Raw genomic sequence first — 26,676 nt, 5'->3', positions numbered from 1 at the left:
ACTTTCAAGCCGCGTGGGCTCACGCGCAATCTGCTCGGGGTATAGTTGCTCAGAACTTTGTCTTCCGCCGTGTTGGATTCTGTATCATGAAGGGTATTGCGCGACAACTTGTCGGTCGTCGTCGTTTGGGGGATCCTATTTGGGGTCTATGAATTTAGAGGTGCTGCTTTTTGGTGTAGATTATTGCTATAGATCGCTTTAAAATACATTTTTTGCATCACTCGAAAAAAAAAAATGTCGCAAAGAGTTCAAAAATTTGATTCCACGGCCGGGAATTGAACCCGGGCCACATCGGTGAGAGCGATGCATACTAACCACTGTACGACCATGGAAAATTTCTCTTTTGAGATGTAGGATTCAACTTTCGCTTAAGTGTTCGCCGACACATCCCTTTTTAAATTACAAAAAATTGGCGCCTGCGGAATTGACATTAATTAAGGAGAATCCTACACACGCGGATTGAGCCAACATACTAATATATTTAGCCTAGGCTCCAAGACAATATGCACTTGCATAAGACACAGAAGAGTCACGCTCATCAGCCACCTTGCTCGACTGTGCGTAATATATAAACTTGATTTCAGGACCAGCAGCATCCTTCTTGCCAGTCTTGTTACTAGCAGCAGATGAGGATGATGAGGGTGTCACAGCAGTGAATGCAGTTACGACTGCATTAATCAACACTCCAATCGGATGCCTTCCACATATTGTATTCCTGGTCTTCTTGAGGTAGGACGCAAACTTGGCTACATCCAAGGATTCGATGCAAGTCATGCCTTCTCGATCCAGAGCCTCGATGGAAGAGTGTATGGGTGATGGGACAGATGCGTGGCGATACGTATATGTAAACCTAAGATGAGAAGTTTTTGAGTTGGTATCTTGATTGTGTTGCTGGAATACACTGCCATGGGAGTTATCGGCGACTTATACGGACCTTTGACCCCAGTGACAGAAATCCGAAGAGACAACAAAGAAATTGCCTGGTTGTGACAGATATGGAGCCAAGAGTTTGCCATATAAAGCTTCTTTGGCTGTACTTATTCCTCCGACGAGAATTGGAACGATCGTGTATGGCCCATTGGTTTTTCTGAATAGTTTGAGTGTGTTGAGGACGTGACTTTTTGCAGCAAAGACCCATTGGGCGCAGATGAGCTTAAAGATTACCCCTCCATGACTTTGTATATATACGGCAAGTGCATCTCGATGCTATGTTCATCCTCGTCAACATCCACGTCCATATCTTCAAAGTGGCCAGTTTCCTTTAGAGCGGTAACAGCTACGAGGTAGAATTTGTATCAGTGTCACAGCCTGCGTTGCTTTCAACATGTTCACATTCATACTATCAGAATCTATCTTTAGCGTGCCCAATGGTGTTTCATAGCTCTCGCATTTGGACAGGGCACAACCGTCTAGATATACATGGTGACTTGGTCTGTAACAAAGGTTCAAAGTTTCAGCTCATAGATCACTCAAGAAGAACTCGAAGAACCAGTTTACCCCAAAATAAAGATACGATTTCTACATCATGAAAGTTTTGTGTTTAGTTTGTGACATTGCGAGTGCCCTTTGCAGCAAACGAATAGCACCTACATTGAATCTGGATCCATGCACTTGTAAGCATAGGCAGCAGCTTGTCCACTATACGAATATCCAGCGTGGCTATTCGAGAATGTCAGCTTTAGTCAAGTGATTTGCGGTGGGATGACAATCTTGACACTGTTCTCCATATTTCGTCTTACGGGGCGATGATAGCCTTAGCATTTGATACAGGCAGCGGACATGAAGCTAATGATCCAGCCTCTGGAGTTGTCGGAACCTCGTCCAGCCAAGCGTTGAGTTCCTTTGATAATCGACCTCCTATGATAACCATGCGTTGATGCCAAATTCAGCCAAGGAAAATGAAGAGATATTTGCTTGCCTTGCTTCGAATACCAGGAGCCTGCGTGGGACGCTCGTCGTATCATCGTTTTGGTTTTCAAAATCACGAACGAGTGATTTCGAAATCACAGGACGAAGGAACTCCTTATCGCGACCCTCGTGGTGATTATAGCTATAAATACGCGTTGGTTTGAAGATTTGGTCAAGAAAACACGTTCCGAGGTCGTTGTCAGGAGTCTTGAGCGAGTTGAACTTTTAATGAATGCTTTCCACATTAAGGCTCAAGCTTGACCTCTACGCAGATACCTCTGTCAATGGCTACTCACGGGCAGTAGAATTCTAACCAAATCTGAACTTGACCGGTGTCTCTCTTCTCTCAAGCATCACAGAGAGACCACCTCAGACACATTTGGGAAATCACAATGTCAAATACCTTGGGAAGTGTTTTTGGATATCTGAAGAGCATGTAAGACGCTGTCATATCCTTGTTCTTGTCGCTATGTGTCTGACTCTCCATTATATTTACCAAAACAGAGAGAACGAAATCAATCAAAACCTGAAGGCCAGCAACAGTGATGAGTCTTCACCATCACGTAACTCTACAGCTTCACTCTCTGTGTCAAATGATTCCAAACTATTAGATGAGTTGAATGCCTATAGGGAAATGGTCGAAAAGATGCGATCTGATCAAGTCAAAGTAACTAATAGTTGATTTTTACACACAGTTTTTGGTCAATTCTGACTTTTTCAAAACATCTTTTGCTCTAGTCTGCTGAAAATATTGCTACTATGCAGCGCTCCTTGCAAGCTGCCAACCAAAAGGCTCAGCTATTGGAGCAAGAGCAAGCTAAAACGTCTGAATTGGAAAAGAACTTGAACCAGCTGAGACTCAAGGGTATGATCATTGAGAAGGTAGTATAGTGATGTCAATAACTGACATTAGAGTACCTCTAGCAAAGCTGAAGATTACAGAGATGAACAAGGAAATCGAGAGCTTAAAGGCCAAAAATACTAGCCTCAACAGTGCCACTACCAATGGCGATAATAGTATACTGATCAAAAACGAACTGGATACTCTCAAGGCAGAGTATGCTGCTGCTCAGGCTACAATAACAGATCTAAACAGTCGACTGGCCTCCTCTACCTCGGCTCTTCCTCCATTCGACGAAGCTGCACAGGATCAGATAGAAGAGCTTCAAACCCAGTTATCTGAAGCTCTGCAATCAGTAGAAGCTGTAGAAAAAGAGAAACGAAATTTTGCAGCTAGGATTGTCGAACTCGAAGATCAGAGTCAAAATAATGTGTCCGAACTTGAAGCAGAGCTTGCTCAATATAAACAGATGGTGCAGGCACAATCTGCAGATTTGGAAGAATTACGCGAAAAGGCCAATCATGCCGAAAATATTGACATAGAAGCTGCCAAGTATCGTAATTCCTTGGATCAGCTAGAAGCTGCACATCGCCAGACTTTAGAAGAACATCGTAAAACTACAGAAGAACAAGGGTTGAAGCATCGTGAAGCACTTGATAAACAGGAAGCCACGTATCGCACTGCTTTGGAAGAATCGTCCGCTGGCTCGTCAGATACGTGGCGAAACATGTTGGAAGCCAAAGAGAAGGAGTTTGCTTTGCTAAGTCAAGGATTCGAAGAGCAAATCAAGACTCTACAGGAACGGCTACATAAGGATCAGCAGTCAAGAGATGTAGAAATCAGCAAGGCTCAACAAGAGCTGTTACAAAAGTTGGATGATGAACGAGATTACACACAAAGCGAAATCGTGGCTCTAAAACGTGCTCATGAAACCGAGAGGGACAGTTTAGCAGGCCAATTGAGAGAAGCTACCAGCACATTGAAAGCAGTAGATGATGGTACTGCCTATGCCAATAGAATAGACGAACTGACTAATCTGCTCGAAGAGGCTCAAAAGCGCTTCTCTGAAAAGGACGCACTTTGTCAAGAGCTAGAGTCTAGACTGAATAGTATGAGCAGCGTCAGCAAAGAAAAAGACGAGCTGGCCGCTCATCTTGAATCTCTACGTAAAACATTGAGTCGTCAGGAAGAAGAGACTGCTCGTATTGTTCAGGGTTTGGAGAAGTCCTTGAGCGATAAACAAACTGAACTCTCCAAGGTTCAGACTGAAGCTGCTCGTTTACAGTCTGAATCTTCCAAGCAACAACCTGTAAATCTCGAGAATGGGCAGCTTGGTGATAAATTATTTGTGTTTCAAGAGCAGGTATCATGACTATTGTGCGGAGTGGTAATTTGGTTTCGTAAGTGAGTCTAACATTTAAATGATGGTGTTAGGTCAAAGATGGGCAAATCCAGTTGGCGTCCAAACAAGCCGAAGTAGCTTCAATAACGGAGCAGCTGCAACAAAAGACTGGTAAGATCCAATGAAGATTCCGACTCGAGGCGTTTCTGGGTTGTCTCACACATGAACTACTAGATGAACTAGAAAAAACGAAACAGGATACTGATGATCGTATCAAGAAGATGAAAGGTACGCTACAGAGATACACGCAAGAAAGAACCAATTACACGTTATTCACATAATTACTTGGTTTAGGAATCATGGCTGCAGCAAACAAGAGTATTTCAGATAATAGAGCCAATATTGGCAAGAAAGAGGCGGAGATTGCTGAATTGAAATCACAGCTAGAATTGGTACATCAGTCCAAACAAGAAGAGCTTTTGCAGATTGATAACCTCAAAGGCATAGATTTCGCGATTGTGCTGCTTGGCGATAGACCTATCATTGATGCTTTTTTTGTCACATTGTAGCTACTGTGAATCAAATGTCTGGCGAGATACAAGATGAGAGACAGCTCAGGAGGTCTCAAGTGGATGAATTGGTAAAGTCTTCAACACCAACCAACCAATACGTGATGTCCAGTGGTAACTTTTCTTTTTGCTGATATAGGAACGGCAGCTTCGTCAAACCAGACAAGAAGTATCTGATACCAAATCTGAATTCTCCAGCTACAAGATAAAAGCAGCTGCAGCATTACAAAAGAATAGCTCGACTTTGGCCGAGTCTCGCATACGAGAATTGGAAGACACTATCGCCAAGTTGGAGAGAGACAAGATGGATTCTGCACGTGAAGCAGAGACTTTACGTGGCCGTATCAAGCATTCAGAGTCAGAGTTGGATGAAGCTACAAATCAAATGGCAGTCTTTGAGTCTCAAATACTTAAATTGGAACTTACTGCTCGTGAAGTTGTATCGCTCAAGCACCAACTAGGTATGAAACGTCTTGTCATATCGGTTGTTGCATTCATTGATTGGCCTTCATGTGTACTAGATGCTGTCAATAGAAGGATTGAGCTTGATAAGGAAGCTCACGACGAAGGTACCTTTACGCACACCATTGTGTTTTTTTGTTTGCAATACTGTGACTGTCTTTTTCATTCTTAGCCCTCAAAGTCAAGGACTCTATACACGCCAATACTATAGAATCGGTTCGAGCAGAAGCACGACGAGCCATGCACGAAACCGACGAAGCCATTCGTCGTAAAGAAGAAGAAATGTCTTCTTTACAAGCAATAGCAGAACGATTATCATCCGAATTATCCAGCGCTCGTGATGACTTGACTCGTACCAGAGCAGACCTAGAACGATTACGACAAGTAGCAGCTAGCGCAACAACCAAATCAACATTGAGCGCTGATGATGTTAATCGTAGGATGAGTGTTGACACTCATTTTGTCGATGGACGACCTGCTGCTGCTTCTTCTTTACACGGAGATGGATCTGTCAATGGTGGTGCTGGAGTATCAGCTCAGAGATCATTCATACGACATAGTCAATCACAAACAAAATTCGAGGACTTGTTGTCTGTTGATGATAGGCTGCCTAGTAGTGCGTATCCTGGGACTCCCACGACTGCTGCATCGAGTATGCGAGACAAAGAATATTTGGCTCAGATTAAGGCATTGTCTGATATGGTCGATGAGAGTGAGACTACAATACAGAGATTGATTGAGCAAGAAAAGGTATGACGCAAAAAATGTGTAACTGTGCCGAAATGCTTTGGTCGCGCAAAGCTGACTTGGTTTTAACCACTAGATATTGAAGGAGGAGATTCGAAAGACTGAACGAGAACAAAGTCGTAGTAAAGATCTCAGTACTGAATATCTGAAGAACGTCGTTCTGTCGTTTATTGAAGCTACTGATCGCAGTGTGAGTAACAGCAGTTCACAGAAATGCAAACGTTACACGATTCAACACACGATCTAAAAATCTCGCTTTCTTTAGAATATGGTGCCAATCGTATCGCAAATGTTGCATCTTTCTCCTGAAGAACGGGAAAGGTTGAGCAAGGCAGCTGCCAGAGCTACTGTCGTCCCTACAGATCCATTGAGCTTGTCCTTTGGATGGGGTTGAACTCTGCAGGTCCGTGTAAAGATAGAATATATAAGTAATTTTCAATGTCGCATGAATGTGCTTGCTTTTTCAGCTTGTTCGATATGTCCATATTTTTTGCGGACAGCAATTCGGTACGCTGAACTTTGTTCGAGCCATATAACTTTGAAAATGAAGGCAGCAATAAATATCTAGAATGAGAGCCACCACAAAACACGCTAACTATGCAACGATTAAGGACTACTGAAGCATTTGGCTGTGTTGAGCACTATTGCCGTCTTTTGGTCGGCTTGTCTGACGGTCTTTTGCTCTTTCCCTCTTTCCTTCATCAGACACAAAGCTTCATTGAAATACCTCCACAACGGAGAGAGCTCCATTAATATTCTGACTCGGTCAACTCGAACGTTTTCGGGCTAGTAAGCAACTGAAGCTTCGACACTCCTTCATCTCCACATTACTTACGCCTTCTTACCTAGTCGAAAGCTTTTCGGTGGCCAACAACCGAAATTCAATACCCATCCGCAAGCATCTTCATCCTGAAAGAAGGTCCATAATGAGGAACAGAGAGAGGCTACGGCCCATATTAGGTCTCCTTGCAGTGCTTGCATGTCCCGCCACCCTAGTTTCAGCACAATCTTGCTTCACACTGAGTGCGAATTCAGTTTGTGGAAGTGCTTATGCTGGTTACGCTGTTGCTGCAGACAGCACATACTTTAAGGATGAATCTAGCTTCAACAATTACTTTGCTACACAGTTTCAATCTTGTGAGTTGGATGCCGGAGACTGAATTTTTCTTTGAATGAGCTTTTTGGGGGGTGGAAGGAAAGCCGTGATGGCACAAGTCATGTTGGAAAGCTTGCCTGTACTTGAAGCCATACTGTCATCTTGATTGCTTGCACCTTCCCTTGTTTTGCTAACATCAACTCCAACATAGCGTCCAACATTGCAAATTCCCTAGTATCCCAAATGGGCTGCTCAGCGAACACAGTATACTTTAGAGCAGACGTCCCACTATACTTGGTCTCATTCTGGTGCTATGCAACCCTCCACGACTCATGGGCTGGCGCTTGCCAAGCGTCATCAGTGGCTCCAGCAGGAACAACATTCCCAGCCGGTGGACCCGCGCTCTGTTCAGCACACTGTGCAGCTGCATATGGATCGTATATTCAGGCATTCATGGATACAAATGCGTGTCCTGCTGTTGCTGCCGGCACTCAGTCATATGCTAATAGACAGGCGCTTTTGAATAATATGATTTCGTACTGTAATCGAACGCAGACGCTCACTGCTATTAATAGTGGTTCGTGTATTCAGGGGACTGTACCTGAGGTTGCTGCTTGTGGTGAGTGTCGCACCATCAAACTCTCATATACTGCATTTTTTTGAGATTGCCAGCTAAACTGTTCCTCACATACAGGTTACCGTGACTTATACACAGCTACCCAATACTGTAAATTCATGGCCGATCAACCATGCTGTGCCGGTATTCTCGCCGGAGTCGCTAATGGAACTATTACTGCAAGTCCGCCGTCAGCTGGCAGTCCGATTCTAAATTGGATTATCACCAACAAGTTCATTGTCATTGGTGCCGGTGCTGGTGTGATAGTCGTAGTAATAGCTGTTATCGCCACTTGCGTTATTTGGAGCAGGAGGAGTGCTGCCAGGAAGCGTGCTTTGAACGTTCAGGTGACCATGATTACAGTTCATTATCGACGTTTTTTTCTCATATTAAATTCTTTCCAGGGAGGATACGGTGAACGTGACGAAGACGCAGACTTTGACACAATGGATAAGAAGAATGGCCTAAAAACTGACTCTATTGGCTACGGAGACCAAAAAATGGATGCCTACAACAACCAATTCAACCAATTCAATAATAGCGCCATGATGGATAAACAAGGCTACAATAATAAGCGTGGTGCATCGCCTCCTAATGACAATGGAAGACAAAAGAATGGACGACCTACTACGCCACCAAATGGACGCGGATCACCACAAAGTGGTAGAGGGGCAGGATCACCGCGTGGTGGTGCAGGAGGAGATCGACAAGTTGTCCGAGTTATTCATCCATATAATTCTAGTCTTGCTGATGAATTGACGCTTGTGCCTGGTCAAGACATCTATATTGTTAAGAACTTTGATGATGGGTGAGTTGTCCATACATCATGCGATCCGTCAACATGTCTTTTGCTCGGTACTTATTAATTTATTTTCTAATAGTTGGGCATTGGGTTACAATCCAAACACTGGCCGACAAGGTGCATTCCCAATGGTCTGCGTTGCCAATCCAGACGAATATGGTGCTGGTGCCATTAGACAGCCTGGAGCTGCTATGCATGCCGGAGCACCATATGGCAATCCAGCTGCTCCTAAACGTGTTTCGTCGCAAGTGTACTCGCCTGCCGATATGGGTAGATATTCGGAATACGAGGATGATTACGATAGTGTAAGGATAGCTCTCGTTGTATGCAGTTACTTTGCTGATATGTTGTACTGACTCCTATTATGTTTCATAGCGCCGAGAAACACAATACACGGAGGGCACTGAGGCCTCAGATTACTACTACAACAAACAAGGAGGTGGTGGTGGTGGATATGGATATCAACAACAGCAGCAGCCGCAAGGATACGCTCAGGGAGGATATGGTCAACAAGGTGGATATGGAGGACAACAACAGCAGCAAGGTTATGGCAACCAAGGCTATAACAACAATCAATACTACCGTTAATTGAGTCGACCCAATCTCAGAAGACAAAAGAGGTGTCTCCACAGAAACAATATGTATAGAAAATCGGGTGTTGGTGGTGTATCATATTTGGCAAATTGTTTTTCTTGATTCCCCTTGTCTTTCATGAGCTTTTTCTCTTATTTTTTTTAAACGCTGGTATCGTTTGGAAGGCTGCTGCTTATTACAAGGCCCCCCTCATATAAGACGATGTATTTGATGAGATTGATTCACTTTTGTTACCTAAACCAAATATATTTCTTACACCGTATTCTTCTCAAGTGTTTGTTACTAGTATACAGAAAAATCACTCTTGTACCCACATGCGATCTTTCGTCGTTGGAGCAAATTGCTACCGAAAAAAGCTTCAAACGAGATGTGAACTCGTGTCGCATCGAACTAAACATATATGGTATGGCAACGATGCGTGATACCCCTACACCATTGAAGCGCGTCATCGTTGTGTGGTGATTCGTCCAGATGGGCTAATACAGCACAGAAACGTCACTGACCTGTCAAAGAAGCAAGGATGGAGTTCAATGTCCCACAATCAGATGTAATTCATGCACTTTCTTGTATATCTCGCCATGTTTCGCTGCTTGTAATCATGAGAAATCAAACAAAAAAACTGGATCTGACCACACATCTGAACTAGACCTAGATTGGCATGATCTTTCGATGGACTGTTGTATTTGCGCTCTCATGCAAGTCGGAGCTGAATGTGTGATATTGAAGGCGTGTGTTATGCTCTTGGATCAGGTATTCATCTGTCACTACGTGAAGCACTTCTTTCAAGATAGAATTGGTTAAACTAAAATACGTCGATCTTGTGTTTTATCTTATTGAGAATCGCCGGGAGGATGTCGCCGCTGATGTCATATCAACTTTGTTGGTTTCGCCAAAACTTTTGTGGTCAATTTTCAATCGAGCTGATGAGCTCATAGCAGCAATCTCCTTAGTCAGCAAGATTTCATCAAATTCAAAGTCTCCTAGCTCTTATTATCCAGCACGTAACAAGGATGGACATCGCAACAATGCACATCGGTGATAGATGTTTGAAGACGAGAGGCACATATGCAAATGAGTTGAAACCCAAAGTACTGTGGACACCAAAGTATGATCCTACGGAGTCTTCAGCAAACCAGTGAATGTGTGACGTGACCGACAAAAACAACGAACTACTCTTCTTGTCTGGATTTGTGCTCGCACAACTACGGGATCATGCAAGTTCGACGGATCAAAAATGCTTTCAACGAGTCTTGAACTCGTGTCGCATCGTAGCAATTCTGAAGGTGGAAGCGATGCATTTTGCCCCTACACCATGAAAGCGCTTCATTTCTTTAAGAAGGTGTTTCGCGTTGGGTATAAGACGGCGCAGAAAAGTAACTTACCTGTCGAACGAAGGAGAAAAGATGAGATTAAGTGCCTCACAATCGGATGTACGTGGTGCACCTATTGAATTGATCCGCCTGGTTTCAGGCGAAAATTAAAAAGTCAGATAACTCAATCCCCATTGATCGTATTTAAAAAGAACCACTCGTCTCTATTAGACCTGGACTGGTATAAGATATCAATGGAGTGTTAACTTTGCTCTCTCATACACATCGGTGCCAAATATGTGAGATTGAGAGCTAGTGATACGTTATTGGATCACGGACTCGTCTGCCATTACCACCTCAGACGATTGAACATTTCAACTTGATGTATCTAGGTCTTGCAAAGCATCATAATGAGAACCGCCAGAAACCTGTAGCCTGTGTGGACAAACCCAACTTTGACTCTTCCAGTGCAGCTGCTGCACGAGCAATTGAGTCCGTTGGCTTTCAAGTGTTCAAGCACTTTCTGGCAAATAGGTACTAAATATGGGGGCAGCAGCACAATTCAGAATCAAGATCGTCGGAAATCAGCGCAACAGTTTCATGCGACAATCTCACTTTGTGATTGCAAAAAATGTCATTTAGCTGGACTTCAGTGCTTCAAGCGAGATTTTAAGTTGTGTCGCATCGACTCTAGACACATATTGTATGGCAACGATGCATGATTACCCTACACCATTACATTTTGATGACTCAGTTTCAAGTTCGATGAAGAGAGTTCAACGAAATCACTGATAAGTCTAAAGGACAAGAATAGGGATGGTTTCTGCGATGAGACGTTACTGATGCGCCTTTTGACTCATTCCACCTAGTTTCGCATTTGAAGTCTAGGGAAACATGCGAATTCGAACAACACCGATACCTGACAGAGGCCCTACTCTCCCATCAGTCCTGGTATCGAATCAGTTTTCGATGAAATGTTGCAGTGGCGTCCTGTCGCTCCTGGTAGTGATTTTGTGATATATTGAAGGCCTGCAATTCTTGGATCAGAAATTGCAGTGTCATTTTGTAAGTTATTGCTTCAAACTGGCATTTTTCGTATTGCAGTACGTCGCAGTTACTCACTATCGTAGTGGGAATCACGAGCATATTTTTGCCGCTGGCGTTAGGCCAACCGTGTTTCTTCTCAAACTCTTGGACGCTTTGTTGGAGATGAGTTCAAAGCAGCAGCTGCAACATCATAATATCGTCGATGTTCGAGTCTTCTATTTTGGTTCCCAACACGTAACAAGAATGGAGCTCACAACAAAGCAAAGCAGGGCGAGATGCTTCAAGATGTGGGTGTGTACGCCAAAGAATACAATCCCAAGTCTCTGTGGTGAAGAGACCGTCATTGCTTCGAGGCTTTGAAACTGATAGCATTTCAAGGAAATGCTCGCCTGCAACGACAAAGAAATGAGCTATTGTGCTGAACGTTATTCGACTACAACCAGCTAAAAACCCTTTCAACGAGACTTGAACTCGTGTCTCATCGTAACTAGCCATCTTAGAGATGGAAGCGAGGCATGTTGCCTCTACACCATGACAGCGCGTCTTTCGCTGAGTTGGGGCGCTTCACGTTTGCTTTAACAGAGCCCAGCAAGGTCACTGACCTGTCAAAGGAACAGGAACATGATGTTTCAAAGTCATATGGATTATATCGCCTCGTTCCACCTGTGAGTCGCATGTCAAACGATGGGAACCTATATTGCATCTGACAGACCGCACATCTAGACCAAATTGGCCATTGCTTTCGAGACAATGTTGGATTTGCGCTTCTAGATTTTCAAAGCCAGAGTGTGATCTATTGAACTGAGCTGGATCCGGAATTCACCTGTCATTGCGTGATGCTTTTCTCAAACTAGGAATGTTCGACTTAGATTATCTCGACCTTATGTGTCATCATATTGGGTCGCACCAGGAGAATGTGGCCGTTGACGTAATATCAGCCTTGATATGCCAAAACGTGTGGCAGTTTCATTGCAACCTTTCAAGCAGGAGCTGCCCAATCGAACAAGATTCAACCAGCTTCCAATTTCGTCTACATCCAATGCAGCGATGTCTGGTACATTTGCTGCTGAAGGCGATGTTGTGTCTAGTACTTACAAGGCTGCCATAGTCGTACTAGGTTTATTGCAATTGAGAAGTTCATCACCTTTGGTTCCTCCTGTCGATTAACGGCAGGACTGTGGTGCTACTAGGTGTTACTGCTCGGTTGCAAATGTTGTCGTTACTAGTATTACTGCTAGATCGGCAGCCGCTACGAGTACGTCCAACAAAGAGCTGCATGTCCACCATTCGTTGCACCTGTAATCTCAACGTAATCTCCAGCTATAATACATCAGACTTGTTGTATCCTGTAAGTCATCATATTACGTTCTCCAAGGCTACAATTCAATGATGGATCGGTAGACCATTGCTTAGATGTTGAAGATCGGACGAGGCAAATGTTGCAAAACCAATTTAATATGGTAAAAAAACGTAATTTCATGGGTCTCTTATTAAAGTTATGCCATAGCTAAAAAATCAAACTTGTCTCGCTGGCAGTGCGTGTCTACTGTGTTTGCTGGCATGCTGACATGACACAAGATTCAAGGTTGGCAAATAAGCAACAATCAGTATACGCGAAAATACACGAAATATTCACCAGCGCCACGAATCACTTGATTCATGTTTTTGTTCCTTTCAATTCTTTCCACTTCATCAAACGCCGACGTAAGTGTCAGCAAAACTCAAACCAGCTATAGCAAGAAAGTAAACAAGTCATGCCTGTGAACTGTACAGTCAAGTGCCCAGCTGAGGTCAAGCTCACTGTTTCATTTGAAGAATCCGACACGGTTCTATCGCTAAAGGAAAAGATCGAAAAGCAACTTGCAGAAACACCCACTCCAACACCCGCTGCTCAACAAGTAAGCACGCAATCCGTCCCTTTTACTCTGTATTTAGCTGTTTATTACCTCAAACTGACTCTTTTCGTATTGCAGAGGTTGATATACAGTGGTCGCATTTTGAAGGACGATGACCTTTTGTCAATCTACAAGATTCAAGAAGGTATATTTTGCTTCAAATCAGATTCACTTTATACATTATCCTTATTCCCTTTCTCTTTCTCTCAGGAAACACTCTTCATATGGTGAAAGGAGCAGCACCTAAAGCAGCATCATCTTCTACGTCAACCCCTTCAGCTACCGCAACTCCCGCTGCTCAATCAACAACTCAGAACAGGGATGCCGCTGCTGCTGCTCCAGGTAACCCACTGTCTGAAGAGTTAATACGATCGGTGTATATACTCATTCAAACAACACGAGTTAGGCCTAAATACAACACCACTTCCAAACCCATTCATGGCCAATCCATTCGCAGCATTACAAGGTGGTGCTGGTGCTGGAGGCTTCCCTCCAATGGGCGGCATGCCACCAATGGGTATGGGAGGTGCCGGAGCGATGGATCCCAACTTGATGGCAAATCTACTACAAAACCCACAAGTATCACAACAAGTTTCTCAAATGATGGTACGTAGTGAGCATTAAGATCATCAGTTCTATGTATTGTATTTACAGGTTCTTCCTCTCTTTGTGATTATTAGCAAAACCCAGCATTCATGGACGCCATGATCGCTTCAAACCCTCAATTAGCAGGCATGATGACACCAGAAATGAGAGCTATGATGTCGTCACCTGATTTCGCACGAATGATGTCTGATCCTAATGTTGTTCGACAAGCTATGGTAACGCGACCGGTCATATCTCAGCTTTACCTACGCTTCATCTAATCTATATTGAATGTAGGCTATGGCACCAATGATGCAACAAATGGGAGGAATGGGTGGTATGGGTGGAACGCCTAATATGGGAGCGATGGGAGCAGGGGCACAGAATCCTTTTGCCATGCTCGGTGGTATGGGAGCCGGTGGCATGGGAGCTCCAGGTGCCCGAGACGCAACAGGAACATCCCCAACAGCTGGAGCTCCAGGTGGAATGCCACCTATGAATCCAGCGTTGTTACAAATGTTGATGGGTGGTGGAGGAATGCCTTTTGGTGCTCCTGCTACTATACCTGGTCAGCCGCAAAGGCCCCCAGAAGAATTATATGAAGTGCAGCTAAGGCAACTTGTTGAAATGGGATTTGTGAGTACTTAATAGTTGTGTTTTTGAATCGCATAATTTTTTAACGTATGTTTTCATTGCAGTACTCGCCACCTGAAAACATTCGAGCATTGCAAATGACTGGAGGTAAGAGTTCTTAGATAATCATCTATCTTGCAGAAGCGAGTATTGAAATCAATCCTGTTTGTTCATGCTTCTGACTGTCGTTGTCCTTCACGTTAGGCAATGTGGACGCAGCTGTAGAATGGCTCTTATCTCATCCTGCTGGACGATAGTCATCCAAATCAGATGTCCTATTTTCTTACCTTTATACATGTTCATTGCGTAAACTATAAACTCGCTCAACTTTCACTTGGAATTGTATGAATTGTATGCCTTGAGGATTGCTTGGCAGATTGCGCCAAATTTATGGCCTTTCAAGCGGATGTGTACGCGTTCTGACAGCATTAGCGGAGCATTACTGCCAGCATTACTGTACATGTCCATCTTCGTTCATCATTTCGAAGCTTCAACCCACACGTCTGAACAGGAGGCAACAACATGCCGTCAATCCAGCATATATCGAGTCTCTCTGAGTTCAATTCCTCTGTCAAGGCAGACAAGCTGGTAAGCTTATATTTGCCACCAAGTCTTGACGGTTTGAGCGATTTCTAACTGAGTTCGGAGACGCCGTTCGCTCTATTAGACTGTAGTCAAATTCACAGCAGTATGGTATGCGACCGGTATTTCATAATGATGATGGCGATCTTGTAGTCTTACATCTAGTTCTACTAGGTGTGGTACGTTGAAATCGCAACATCAAACTGTGACAAGCGTGATTTTGGGATTTTGGGAAATCTCAAACAAACCTTGCAAGATACTCGGTCAGATGTCGGCTTGAACGCTTACTTGTATATTGTACTGACTGTAATAGGTCCATGTAAAGCAGTGGCACCACGATTTGAAGCACTCGCCAAGAAGACCGAAGGAGTCCAGTTTTTGGAAGTGGATGTTGATCAACAAAAGGAAGTCGCAGCTGCAAATGGTATTCGAGCCATGCCAACTTTTGTGGTAAGTCTCCGCGTCTATCACTATCTCAGCTTTTGAGCTACAAACCATTTTGTCCCCTCACTTAGTTCATGAAGAATGGTCAAAAGATTGCTGAAGTCGTCGGTGCCGATATCAACAAGGTGGAAAGACTCACCATGCAACATTCGTCTTTATCCTCCTTTGCAGGAACTGGCCACGTTTTGGGCAGTGCTGACAAACCGTCAACAACCAAAACAATGGCTTCCACATCGAATGGTGGTGCTGCTACCTTTGGCATGGATACCAATTCAGTCATTTTAATTGGTTTGGTTCTGGCCTTGGTTGTATATTTTATCTATAGTCCAGCTAATAGTTCCAATATGTTGTAAGGTTATCTATTTTTTGTAAGGTGCATTGTAGTAGCAAGTGTAGTAGTATATCAGAACCGGTGATCATATCGAATTTTTTGTGCTGTCGCTGGCATGTGCTTCAATAACGTGATCTTTTGGCGCAAGGGCCTGTTTCTGACGTCGCTGTGCGAGATCGAGTTTTGATTTGTTGCATGTAATGATATTTCTAGAGTTGCATTGATTCATATCATGACACGAGCTGCGGGTTCTGGCGGACCTTCCTTATTTCGATGAACTCAATTCCCCAAACCTCAGAACAACCAGTCGGACAGCGGAGAACTTCGGAGAACTGCTCAGGTTGTACTCTGGATCAACTTGCATCTGTAAAGGCATTACTTTCTGCTTGTATGCATCCATGAGGCCTCTCTCGCTCCTGATTACATTGGGTATGAAACACAAAACTTCCAAGTTTTTGGAGGGATGTGGCAGAAATTGTTTGATTTCATTGCAGTTGGACTTGATCTGGATTAGTAAATGTCCTAACGTTTATTTTCATGCCGTATTGGTATAGGGATCTTGGCGTGGTCAGCTCGTTCTGAAGCAGTTGCAATCGCCCGACGAGTACTCGAAGATCCGATTTCATCGAACGTTGTTGTCATCACTGAGGAGAGCGTATGTGCAAATGGAACTACTTTTGGTATCAGGATCGCCTCGTATCCCCAGAATTCATTCACGCCATCGTGGCAGGTAAGAAACCACAAAAGCAGCGCTCGATTTTCATTTTGGTGTTCACTTGCAAAGTGACGTTTAAACGATCATGCTGACCTTTATTCTCTTCTCATAAGACTCCAATATGCTTGAACACACCTCTGACGTTGATTTCTGCTGTGTCATCCCAGACGAATGGTACCTCAGTGTTGTATCTGTCGTACAGGTCCTTCTCGCAAATACTCGTACAGTCTGTAGCCTTGATTGATGGGACCGCAAGTGCAACCATACTCTCTGCTGCTCCAATCGCTCTGACTCCTGGAATTGTTGCCGTGTACCAACAACATATAGTACTCATAAACAGGACACAGCTGCTCGATATTACAGCCAACACCCAACAAAACGTAAGTTTCTTAGCCGCAACTGATAAGGTAACTTGGATGTTGGCTGGATCTAGTGGGATCTACTGTCTTGGGCAAGGGGCAGCATCAAATGCAACAAACGCGAACATGACCGGAATTTGGGTTACTAATAGCTTACGAGTGGCAGATACGCCCGAGATATATAGAGCAGATGTGAATACCAACGTGAAGCTACTTGGGCAGGCTAGCAATGCTCCACCAGGTCCACAACTCCCACCTGTAATCATATGCTCAAACGCACTCTTCATATCGTTCACCCCTATCGATGGTACTGGGCTCTCAGTCTTGACTTATAACACTACGACAAACAATATCTCTACTCCAATGACTCCTGTTATAACAGCTGCAGATCGAGTGATCTCATTGACATGCATGCCGATAACGAATAGTGTGTTGCTGATATTAGCTCGTAATGCTTCCACCGGATTGGCTTACGCCATCTCCTTTGATCCGACATTTGGCATATCCAGTCCACTAGCTTTGGTGGCTCCGACACCAGTAGGAGCACCAACAAATTTAAAATGGAACGTGGGAGCGATAGATGTCGCAACACCTGGAGCCGCAAACGGTACCGTTGCTGCAGCTGTAGTAGGAAGCTCATCTTCAATGTCAGCTGGTGTAGGAACTGTATTCGCAACGAGTTATCAAGTATCGATTTTTGAACCTTTACTGCCTGGTAATGCTCTATCACCGAATCGATCTATACCTTGTAATCCAAGCAGCTCAGCAAGCTCTGGAGATTGCGTTGCAAGTCCCACACCAGGACCCGGTGGAAATACTGATGGTGGACTTTCTGCCGGTGATAAAATTGGAATAGGTGTTGCTGGAGTTGCAGTTGTTGCTGTCGGATTGGGATTCATGGCTTACATGGGACGAAAAAGGACATTTGTGGCTGAGGGTGCTGAAGCTGGTGCTGAAATAGATGAAAATAGAGATCCCAATCGGCACTCAGATGGCTCAGATATGTATAAGAGTCAGCTTGGCGCTGCCCCGATGCTGCCTCCTCTGTTGGCCATTCGTGGTGATAGTGGTGAGTACTTGATTGTTACCATGTTTCAAGCATCCGTCACTAATCTGCTTGAGTAGATATCGCGGAGAGCACCTCGTCACTCCCTCCTCTTCCGCCACTACCGGATCATAGTCCACCGCTACCTCCTCCACTTCGAAACTTTGCCTTCAACAAGCAATTATCAGCGGCGCGAGGATTGTCTAATCGTCAGACCTCTGCGGCTACCATATTACCTACAGAGTCACCACACGACGTTGCGAGAGCAGACACATTGAAAAGAGGTGGGAAGGCTCCCATACTCTCTGAAGACGTCGAAAGCCAGATCTTGAATTCATATCAGGACACAAATTCCCAACAACCAACATCCATATCTGAAACTATTGTCTCGAAAGGATGGAATACTGTGCCTCCAATAACTACTACTAGAACTCTTGGATCATCCTCATCGCCAAATGGAGAAAAGAGACCGTTGTTGACTCCTACATTTGGGGGTGGTGAAAGTCACCACAGTCGTGGCAGTAGTAGGTCCAGTACAGGTCCAGGAGTGACACGCATAGATACTCAGCTAGGAACAGGACTTGAAACACAGTTAGAAACTGGTGAAGACACTGCCGTCAATGCACTGTCACCTGATGAGTTCGACTTTGATAAACTCATTGATGAGCAATTTGCTGAATTGCTGGACAAAGCACCTCACGATCGAGATTTGAGTGCACCATTCTCGATACAGGAATCACCTATAATACTACCTGAAGCAGTGATAGCATCGCAAAGAGAACGAGGACTAAACACACGACCTTATAACAGCAACCACAACAAAAATATGAATACCCATAACATGAATGCTGATAATAACGAGGATCCAAAACAACGAAAATCTCTGGTGTCTCTGATACAAGGATACGATGATTTGACCTCAAAAAGACCTACACAACCGCAACCACTAGAAACACTATATTCCTCTGAATCTGAGACATCCCTAAACTCTAACAGTAGCTCTGAACCCGAAGGCTCTGTATCAGAAGGTGAATCTGAGCCACCCTCTGTATTTGGAGATATAGTCTCACGTTCCTCCAGAGCACGCTCACCGACGCCAGGCCCGAATTCGTCCAGAGAATTCATGCAAATACGACCAGCACCACAACCAATAGCACCTTCGCCAGCAGTATTTGTTGAGGAACCAATTCAGTACAGCAATACTAGTCCATATAGACCTCCAATGTCTAGCTTCCATCGAAGTACGACGAATGCACTACGATTGAAGATGGACAACATAGCGACACCGCCTGTTATATCGCATCCCACCAACAATAATAATCACACTTCGTCGGGAATAGTAATACCGCCACGATCATCTTCGCATAATCTGCCTAAGAGAAGTCAATCTGCCAGACAAGGAAATTTCCCCCCGCTACCGCCAATACCGGCCAAGTATGAAGCTGCTGTCGCTGCTACCAGGTCGAATATACCGCAGCCCACGTATAATGCAGGTAGAGCTAAACCACTGTCGCCTGTTGAAGAGTCTCCTATGCTTGAAAACACCCCAATATCTGTGGATGAGTGGCTTGCTTCTGCTGATGCTGTAGAGTGGTCAAAGTGAAGAGGGTAACAACTGATGTATATATCTGAGACTTGGTCGAGAGAGTTTGCATATTTTATAGTTTGCTACAAGTTACATATTTTATTTTTTGGCCAGCATCGTTTGTTATTTTATTATAGTGTAATACACGATAGTTTGCTTTACCAGGTTTATACGAATGGGAGGGATTGGTAGCGCTCTATACCACGAGCAACGCATGCGACAATATTCAACCATCTAGCGCCATTTCCATAAACAGTAGAATGGTTCATGATTGGAAGTATCAAACGTTGACTATACAGAGGTTGGTTAAAAGCACAAAGTGCACAAATATGTAACAGTGTCCGTGTAGACGAAGCAATAGCAAATATTTTACTTTTTGGTTTGGTTTTGGGTTGCTGCAAGCTTCCAATGTATTGAAGCCTACGAGTAAAATGTGTCCAAGTTCCAAACAATCGGAACTTGAAAGAGGTTTGGTACTTTTTCACACTTTATTTGACTTAGCCAAGTGTGAAAATGGTACCCAAAAACACGAAACGGCTTCATTTTTGCTAGGAGACAGTGTTGAAGATACGAGAAACCTGTGAGAGGAGACGACTTCTAGTTCTTCCGATGTTTGCCCCACTTGGAAACATCACCACATCCGACGGATTTGTGGGACAAGAAGCCCTTGTGTTCATTTAGGAACGGCTACGATATCCTTGCATAAATGTTCAATCGGTCCTTAAGCTACTTCTCAGAACGGCTTGTTGACAGGCACGACGGCAGCCAGATGGATTGACTTCTGACTTGGGAGCATCTCGTGCGAGTGGGCCCGACTTTTGAGGTTCCCAGGCCTCTGACCGGGCTAGGGCGTCCCTCCAGGTTTTGCGCAATACTGCTAAATCTTCCAGGCTGATGCCCAACCGTCAACATGATCCGGGAGATTCAGAGGCTACACCGATAGTCACTAGACACCAGTCCCTTGAGCAAGGCCCGTGAGTTGATACCAGAGAGGGTTGTATAGCTGAAACAGTTGCAGAGAAACCCCTGTTAGAGATTTATCGATGTAGAAAGAAGGCGACAATGAGCAACCAAGTAGAAGAGTGCATAAATACTCATGATTACCCTCCCATAACTTTATGGTCTGTCTGGAAGTTCGTCAAGCCTTCGGTTTGTGACGAATGAAGCCAGAAAATCTGCAATTTTCATGAACGTCATGTATGCGTGTGGCTTGTGTGTGGCTTATATGTGACACGTGGAAATGTTTTGGGAGATTGACACCACAGGAAGGAGATAAGAGTGTAAGTATCGTATCTTTAACGTGTATCCTTACAATGGAGACCATATGGCTTGTTCCTGCAAACGCCAAACATCTGTATTGACGGAGATATCGGCACAGTTCCGCTCACCACAACAGGTGAGTGTCGAATATCATGGATCAGGAATAATTGGATTATTTCGATTTACTGGATAGTAGAATTCAGTATTTCAGTACTTCGGCAGCATATGGTAGATCATCCAGTAAAAACAACCTAGCTAGAACATTCACATTTTCACGATCTCGCGAAGCAATATGATGCTGATGACTGTTGATGTAGTCTTGTAAATATTTTGGCCAGAGATCTGATTCAAAGTCTGCGTTGGGATTTCAGATACAGTTCAAACATGGTCAGACAGCCGATAGGGGATGGAAGACTTTTCCAAGAAATTTATGTCGCATTCAGATTGGTCCGAAAGTATTCATACGAGACTTTGATCGAAACTGTAGGGCTCCACATTGGTGGAACGTCTAGTGTTGGCAGATGAAAGCAATCATTACTCTTTCCGTTCAAGCAACGAGCCCCCCTATGCGAATACCAAGAAGATCTAACTATTTAGTCTTTAAGAATAAATCATCGCCTTCCCACGCGTCGTTACCCGATTTTGATGATATCAACCTTCATCAACTTGATCCAACTCCAAATTCATTTCTACGACCAACCAACAATTTTCAGAGATAGATGGCTGAATTCAGTGAACAGGACAGACGTATACTTGCAGCCATAAACGCTATAGGAGATCCAGACACAGAACGACCTCGAGAACGAGACGAAACCGATGACTATGATCTCGCCATCCCAACACTAAAACCACACAAAGATGATGAACGACGAGATCCCAAATTGAACCGTATACTACAAGACCAGCAAACCAGACAATCTCTGAATGAAGGAGGTCCACAGACAGGTCCTAAGGGAGTGCTCGCCGACTACCGCTTCCACGCAAAACAGGAAATCGCTCGACGCGCCGAACAGGCACGTCATGACTCGTCAAGGAATAAACAGCTGCTATCGTCTGGCTGGATGCAACGAACTATAGCTAGAGAAGAGGCTGAAAAGAGGGGCGATATTGCTAAAGCTGAAGGCAACAACAGGAGTGATGCTCTCGATGACGCTGAACGACAACGAGAAGAAGATGAAGACGCAATCGAACTGCTTGAACGACAAGTCGAAGATCTAGATCTAGAAGACCCGGCATTCTTGAATCAGTACCGTGCTCGTCGTATTGCTGAAATCTCGCAACGAACTCCAGCTCGTGTACATGGTGTATTACGAGAATTGGATGAATCAACATATGTATCTGCTATAGACAACGAGGCTAGTAATGTCACTGTCGTCATACACTTGTATCAGTCTGAAGTTGAGGCTTGTCGAACCACCAATGTCTACTTGACTCGCATGGCTCAAAAGTATGGGATGGTCAAGTTTTGTAAAATTGTGTCTACTCGTGCAGATGAGAACTTTGATCAGGTTGCGCTGCCTGCCTTGCTGGTTTACCGTGGTGGTGACTTGACTCATACACTCATAAGGTATAGTGTGTTGTAGAGTAATTACTCGACAATTTGGAACATTCATTTAAACCTTCTTTCCTCCTGATGCAGAATCACAGATGAAATACCAGGCTGGAGAACAACTGGACGTGTAGAATTAGAAGATTTCGAAGATTACTTGATTCGTAATCGTGTAGTCTCAGAATCAGACATTACAGACTTTGATTCCAACTTGTTGACTCCTCGACGATATCAAGCTGACGATGACGATGAAGACGAGGATGATTTACTTGATTAGTAGTTTTAGTCTGTAAGATAATTTATTTGTACATACGCTTGAATTCACTGTAAAGAAAGGAAGATTCGCATGTCATAACTTTATCTTCCTTTGCAATTTTTGCCCGTAATTCAAGTAGTCCAAACACTCACACCAGACTTGAACATCAAACCTCAACAAGATCTCAAATATTTGATGTATTAACAACACTATGCTCCATTTACACACCTTTAATGCCAAATCACCACAGTCTTGTCCTTATCAGCTGAATATAAATTACTTCCTCCCATCGGATTCCATACAACGCCACAAATAGCAGACCTAATAGGAGTCATGTCACCTGTTTCTGTCTTCATCTTTTAGACAAAACAAGATTGAGCCTTACCTATGCTCCCTCATCATTCTCTCCACACGACCTGTATCGGAATCCCATATAAATAATGTTCCATCAGCAGATCCAGAGCAGATGTATGAGCCATCAGGGCTAGGAAAGCGAACAGAGTCAACATGAAGAGATATGGTGCATGGAGACAAGGGTCTTTTTTGTTCGCACATACCTAAAGCATGATCTAGCCCAATTCATGCCAGTCTTGAACGCCTCATGCCTTAACAAAACGAATGAATTGTCAACCACCTGTTCAGCTTCTACAGAGGCAGAAACTAGGGACACTTACGTAAATGTATTAACAGTCTCATACGTCCTCAAATCAATCAGCTTGAGAGTGTTGTCTCGTGATGTCGTGAGGAGGAAATTTCGATCTAGGGCAAAAGGAATCATGAACTGTCTGGTAGAAAATGAGCTTTTGGCTCCTTATAGAAATGACTCACTTGGCGACATCTCAACACCAGTCACTTGTCCGAAATGTAATCCAGTAATCTCGCGTATGAGATTAGCTGAACGGGAGTCCCATACTCGTATGTTGTTGTCGAGATGGCCACTGACAATCATAGAACTAATACAAGGTGGAAAAAAATCAATCATAGGATTTATGTATCAAGTCGACTCAACTGTTACCCATCATCATCCATTAACGTCAGGTCATTACAGCTTGATAATGTGAAGATTGTCTTTGTGCCTTTTAATAGAAGGGTGTTGGCAAAGGGCGAAACTCATTGCGATTCAAATGAAAGAGCAAGAGACTTACAGTATCCTTTTGCCAAATCCCATAACTTGATAGTACGATCATGAGACCCTGACACCTAAGGAAGGCAAAAATACACAGGGTAGTAGAGGCAATAGATTGTGTGCTGAGCGAGAACATTCAATTACCACTCGATTGGAATCTGCGAATCTGGCAGCAAACACTTTTCCAATATGGCCAGTAAGAGTGTGCTAGAGTATATAAGAGGTTTCAAATGTTCAGTTGGAGGAAGAAAAAAACTGCTGTATCGTTGAGACTATACCTTGAGTCGATTCGTGCCCAACGCCCATATCTTGACAGAATGATCATTCGAGGTACCTAATATCAAATCACCGGCCTTGTTGAATGCAACACACATGACTGATTGTAGTGATCCAGATAAGGAGGTCTTCACTGTGCCTATTATGGATTACTCTGTAAGGGCTTTTTGAGCGAGTGACGGTAATGGTAGGTATTTAAATCTGTACCTGTCTTGGACTCAAAAACAAGAATCTTTTTATCGTTTGATGCAGTAGCGATCAGGGATCCGTCAGGACTGATGCAGATGGAGTTTATGTCTGCGTCGTGAGCATTCTAATGAACGAAAAATGTGAGAAGAGTGCTCTACGGTGACAGAAAGCCGAAGAGTACATACAATCCTTTTGGTAACGGTAGTTGGCAGAACTACACGAACAATTGACTTTGTCCTATAGTTTTGTAACGAGTGTTAGGCTCGTTGATTTTTGATAAGCAACACTTTCTGAAATTGTCATTCTTACTTTTCAAGCAACTCTTTCCCAACATCAGCTGAGGACGATTGTCCAGATACATCCTTTTTGATTTTCAAAGCCCTGACATTCAGAAAGAAGAGAATTGTGAATTCAAACAACAGCGAAAAAAACCACAATGATCTAACAGCTTACGTTTCAACAAACTCATTAGCCTCATTCATCTTAGCAGCCTGTTCAGACTTGAGTTCCATAAACCTAACAACCAACTCAGCATTCTCAGATTCCAGAGTCTTGATACGAGCTTCGAGTGTCTTGTTAGCTGCTTTTTGATCATTGATGATTTGATCTGTTTGAACTAGTTCGAGTTGTAGAGCTGCTAGTTCATCTCGTATGATCTATGCGAAAGGGTGTCAGGTGAAAAAAGGCCGAAATCTCATATATGCGCAAGTGCTTTTCGTCGCGATAAATTGTCGTTCATACCTGTATAACACCATCCTTCTCTTTAACAAGCTGTTGCCCATCAGATACTTTGATATTCAAGCTGTTGACTTGTGTGCTCAGTTTCTGGTTTCTGTGAACAGAGGGCCAAAGAAGTGAGGATGCAGCAAACATGGACACATCATTGCATTGACATACTCCAACATAACAACTCGAATACGATCCTCGTAAGCCTTATTGGAATCCAGCAATTCCAATAACCGTTGCGCATTTTGGCCTTGAGTCTTGTATAGTTCTGCTTTCTCTTCCTTGAAGCTGGTGTTTTGAGATTCTAGATCGTGTAATCTCTTTTGAGCTTCTGGAGATCTAGTCGACAAATCGAGCCTTTAGTATTAATTAAATATATGGTAATTTGGAACTGAGATGATGGCTAGCCTTTGCGGCCAAAAAACCCACAGAACCACAACATAATGACATTACCCAAATGTCTGAGCTTGTTGATTCGCCCTAACAGATTCAGCCAATTCTCGTCGTAAAGTAGATACAATACCATCCAATTCAGCTTGTCGATCTATAGAAACTCGTGCTCTACGCACCAACTCGTTGTCTAAAAATTGTTGGAAATGTTAGATTGATAAAATGACGCCGTGCGTTTCAAGTACAAGCCTTACTCTCTTGGAATAGTAATTGGAAGGCATCTCGCTCATGTAAATCTCGATCTCGCAATGCTGTTACCAGCTGGTTCTTCCAAGGAGCTTCAACTGCCATCTCGTCGAGTTTTAAGGTTTTTGTTCACAGGCGGCGATTCGGTCTCATAGCGTTAATTGGGCGTTAATAACACGTCTGCGCTTTCATGAGAGCACTATCGGTTCTTTAAGGTATGTATCTAAGTAATATACAACGTGACAATGACATTTCATATGAATCACACAGGAGTAGTTCAAAATAACGTGACCGACGATCTAACCAAAACCTCTGCAACATTAAGATTGAATGGAAGTATCTTTTCATAGATATCTTTACCAGTCAACGCTGCGAAAATTCTCTCAGTATCCAATCCAATGACGAAGGCAACACGATAATGCCACATCACCAGCCGGTCTCACGATATAATTTTCAAGACCTCTGACGCTCTTAATGAATATGTCTTCGAAAGTCCTGCATCGACAGGATCTAATACTGAGTTAAATAGCAAAAAACACTGTGACGATTGAATGAATACACACTTGATCACGACATTCTCCTTGAGGTTCCTTCTCGAAACAAGCTTCCATCTCTTATTATTTGCCCCTGCCAGCAGTAGCCGATGAAGCTGGTGGGATGAGGAGAAGTCAGCGACGAGAACAAAAAACAATTCGATAAACTGATGAGATTTCATGGTCAAACGACCCTTAAATCATCGCAGTCCAATTTTGTAGAAACTGGAAGTAGTGTCTAGCAAAAAAAACATGTAATAAGATTACCATATGCCGATTACGTCCACCCGATAAGCGCTACTTGTACCTGAATAAGACCCTCGTTTTCTGCAACGAGCTATCCTCCAAAAAAAATTTTGATATTGACTTAGGAATTCAACTTCTGGTGCTTGTAAGAGAGGCAAAATAGCCGGCCAAACCGGACGCAATATAATGAATATTATCATTGCACCCACACACTCAGAACGAAACAGCTCAAATTAGGTACTCATATGCCATATACGAATCCAGCAATTCCATTAATCGTTGAGGCAATATGACTTCATGTCCAGTTATAATTTAGCTGTTCCACCCTTTAAACCTTTAGTGGAAATTGAGATCTTAAACGTACCCTCCTT

The 26,676-nt window shown here is 43.6% G+C and overlaps 6 protein-coding genes across 6 annotated transcripts; 4 read left to right on the top strand and 2 right to left on the bottom strand.

Annotated features, from left to right (window-relative positions):
• Positions 1–486: 486 nt before the first annotated feature.
• On the bottom strand, positions 487–1,870 carry SmJEL517_g03397 (uncharacterized protein; the record flags this gene model as incomplete). The annotated part of the gene is made up of 7 exons (XM_031169325.1): positions 487–850; positions 935–1,087; positions 1,165–1,276; positions 1,341–1,432; positions 1,498–1,518; positions 1,591–1,659; positions 1,740–1,870. 7 exons carry the CDS (start codon positions 1,868–1,870, stop codon positions 487–489), a joined length of 942 nt encoding a protein of 313 aa, XP_031024740.1.
• Positions 1,871–2,300: 430 nt separating this feature from the next.
• SmJEL517_g03396 (uncharacterized protein) lies at positions 2,301–6,263 on the top strand (the record flags this gene model as incomplete). The annotated part of the gene is made up of 11 exons (XM_031169324.1): positions 2,301–2,344; positions 2,413–2,575; positions 2,647–2,773; positions 2,833–4,112; positions 4,184–4,262; positions 4,326–4,379; positions 4,446–4,543; positions 4,800–5,229; positions 5,295–5,872; positions 5,946–6,059; positions 6,135–6,263. 11 exons carry the CDS (start codon positions 2,301–2,303, stop codon positions 6,261–6,263), a joined length of 3,096 nt encoding a protein of 1,031 aa, XP_031024739.1.
• Positions 6,264–13,088: 6,825 nt separating this feature from the next.
• Positions 13,089–14,704, top strand: SmJEL517_g03395 (uncharacterized protein; the record flags this gene model as incomplete). The annotated part of the gene is made up of 8 exons (XM_031169323.1): positions 13,089–13,232; positions 13,308–13,374; positions 13,440–13,571; positions 13,636–13,835; positions 13,910–14,050; positions 14,112–14,450; positions 14,513–14,555; positions 14,652–14,704. 8 exons carry the CDS (start codon positions 13,089–13,091, stop codon positions 14,702–14,704), a joined length of 1,119 nt encoding a protein of 372 aa, XP_031024742.1.
• Positions 14,705–14,969: 265 nt separating this feature from the next.
• SmJEL517_g03394 (uncharacterized protein) lies at positions 14,970–19,526 on the top strand (the record flags this gene model as incomplete). The annotated part of the gene is made up of 7 exons (XM_031169322.1): positions 14,970–15,035; positions 15,115–15,135; positions 15,204–15,479; positions 15,545–15,761; positions 16,359–16,534; positions 16,633–17,947; positions 18,004–19,526. The coding sequence occupies 7 exons, from the start codon at positions 14,970–14,972 to the stop codon at positions 19,524–19,526; spliced, it is 3,594 nt and encodes a 1,197-aa protein (XP_031024741.1).
• A 1,961-nt stretch (positions 19,527–21,487) lies between these two features.
• On the top strand, positions 21,488–22,594 carry SmJEL517_g03393 (uncharacterized protein; the record flags this gene model as incomplete). The annotated part of the gene is made up of 2 exons (XM_031169321.1): positions 21,488–22,335; positions 22,408–22,594. 2 exons carry the CDS (start codon positions 21,488–21,490, stop codon positions 22,592–22,594), a joined length of 1,035 nt encoding a protein of 344 aa, XP_031024736.1.
• A 209-nt stretch (positions 22,595–22,803) lies between these two features.
• SmJEL517_g03392 (uncharacterized protein) lies at positions 22,804–25,631 on the bottom strand (the record flags this gene model as incomplete). The annotated part of the gene is made up of 17 exons (XM_031169320.1): positions 22,804–22,894; positions 22,959–23,057; positions 23,131–23,178; positions 23,248–23,332; positions 23,402–23,526; positions 23,589–23,649; positions 23,719–23,773; positions 23,844–23,906; positions 23,978–24,114; positions 24,183–24,288; positions 24,350–24,401; positions 24,474–24,545; positions 24,618–24,820; positions 24,906–24,996; positions 25,062–25,229; positions 25,344–25,470; positions 25,535–25,631. 17 exons carry the CDS (start codon positions 25,629–25,631, stop codon positions 22,804–22,806), a joined length of 1,680 nt encoding a protein of 559 aa, XP_031024735.1.
• Between the last annotated feature and the right edge of the window lie 1,045 nt (positions 25,632–26,676).

This window comes from Synchytrium microbalum, assembly GCF_006535985.1.
Source record: "Synchytrium microbalum strain JEL517 chromosome Unknown SmJEL517_scf0017, whole genome shotgun sequence".
NCBI lineage: Eukaryota > Fungi > Chytridiomycota > Chytridiomycetes > Synchytriales > Synchytriaceae > Synchytrium > Synchytrium microbalum.
The sequence above is the reverse complement of the archived record's forward strand: the minus strand, read 5'-3'. Positions and strand labels throughout refer to the sequence as shown.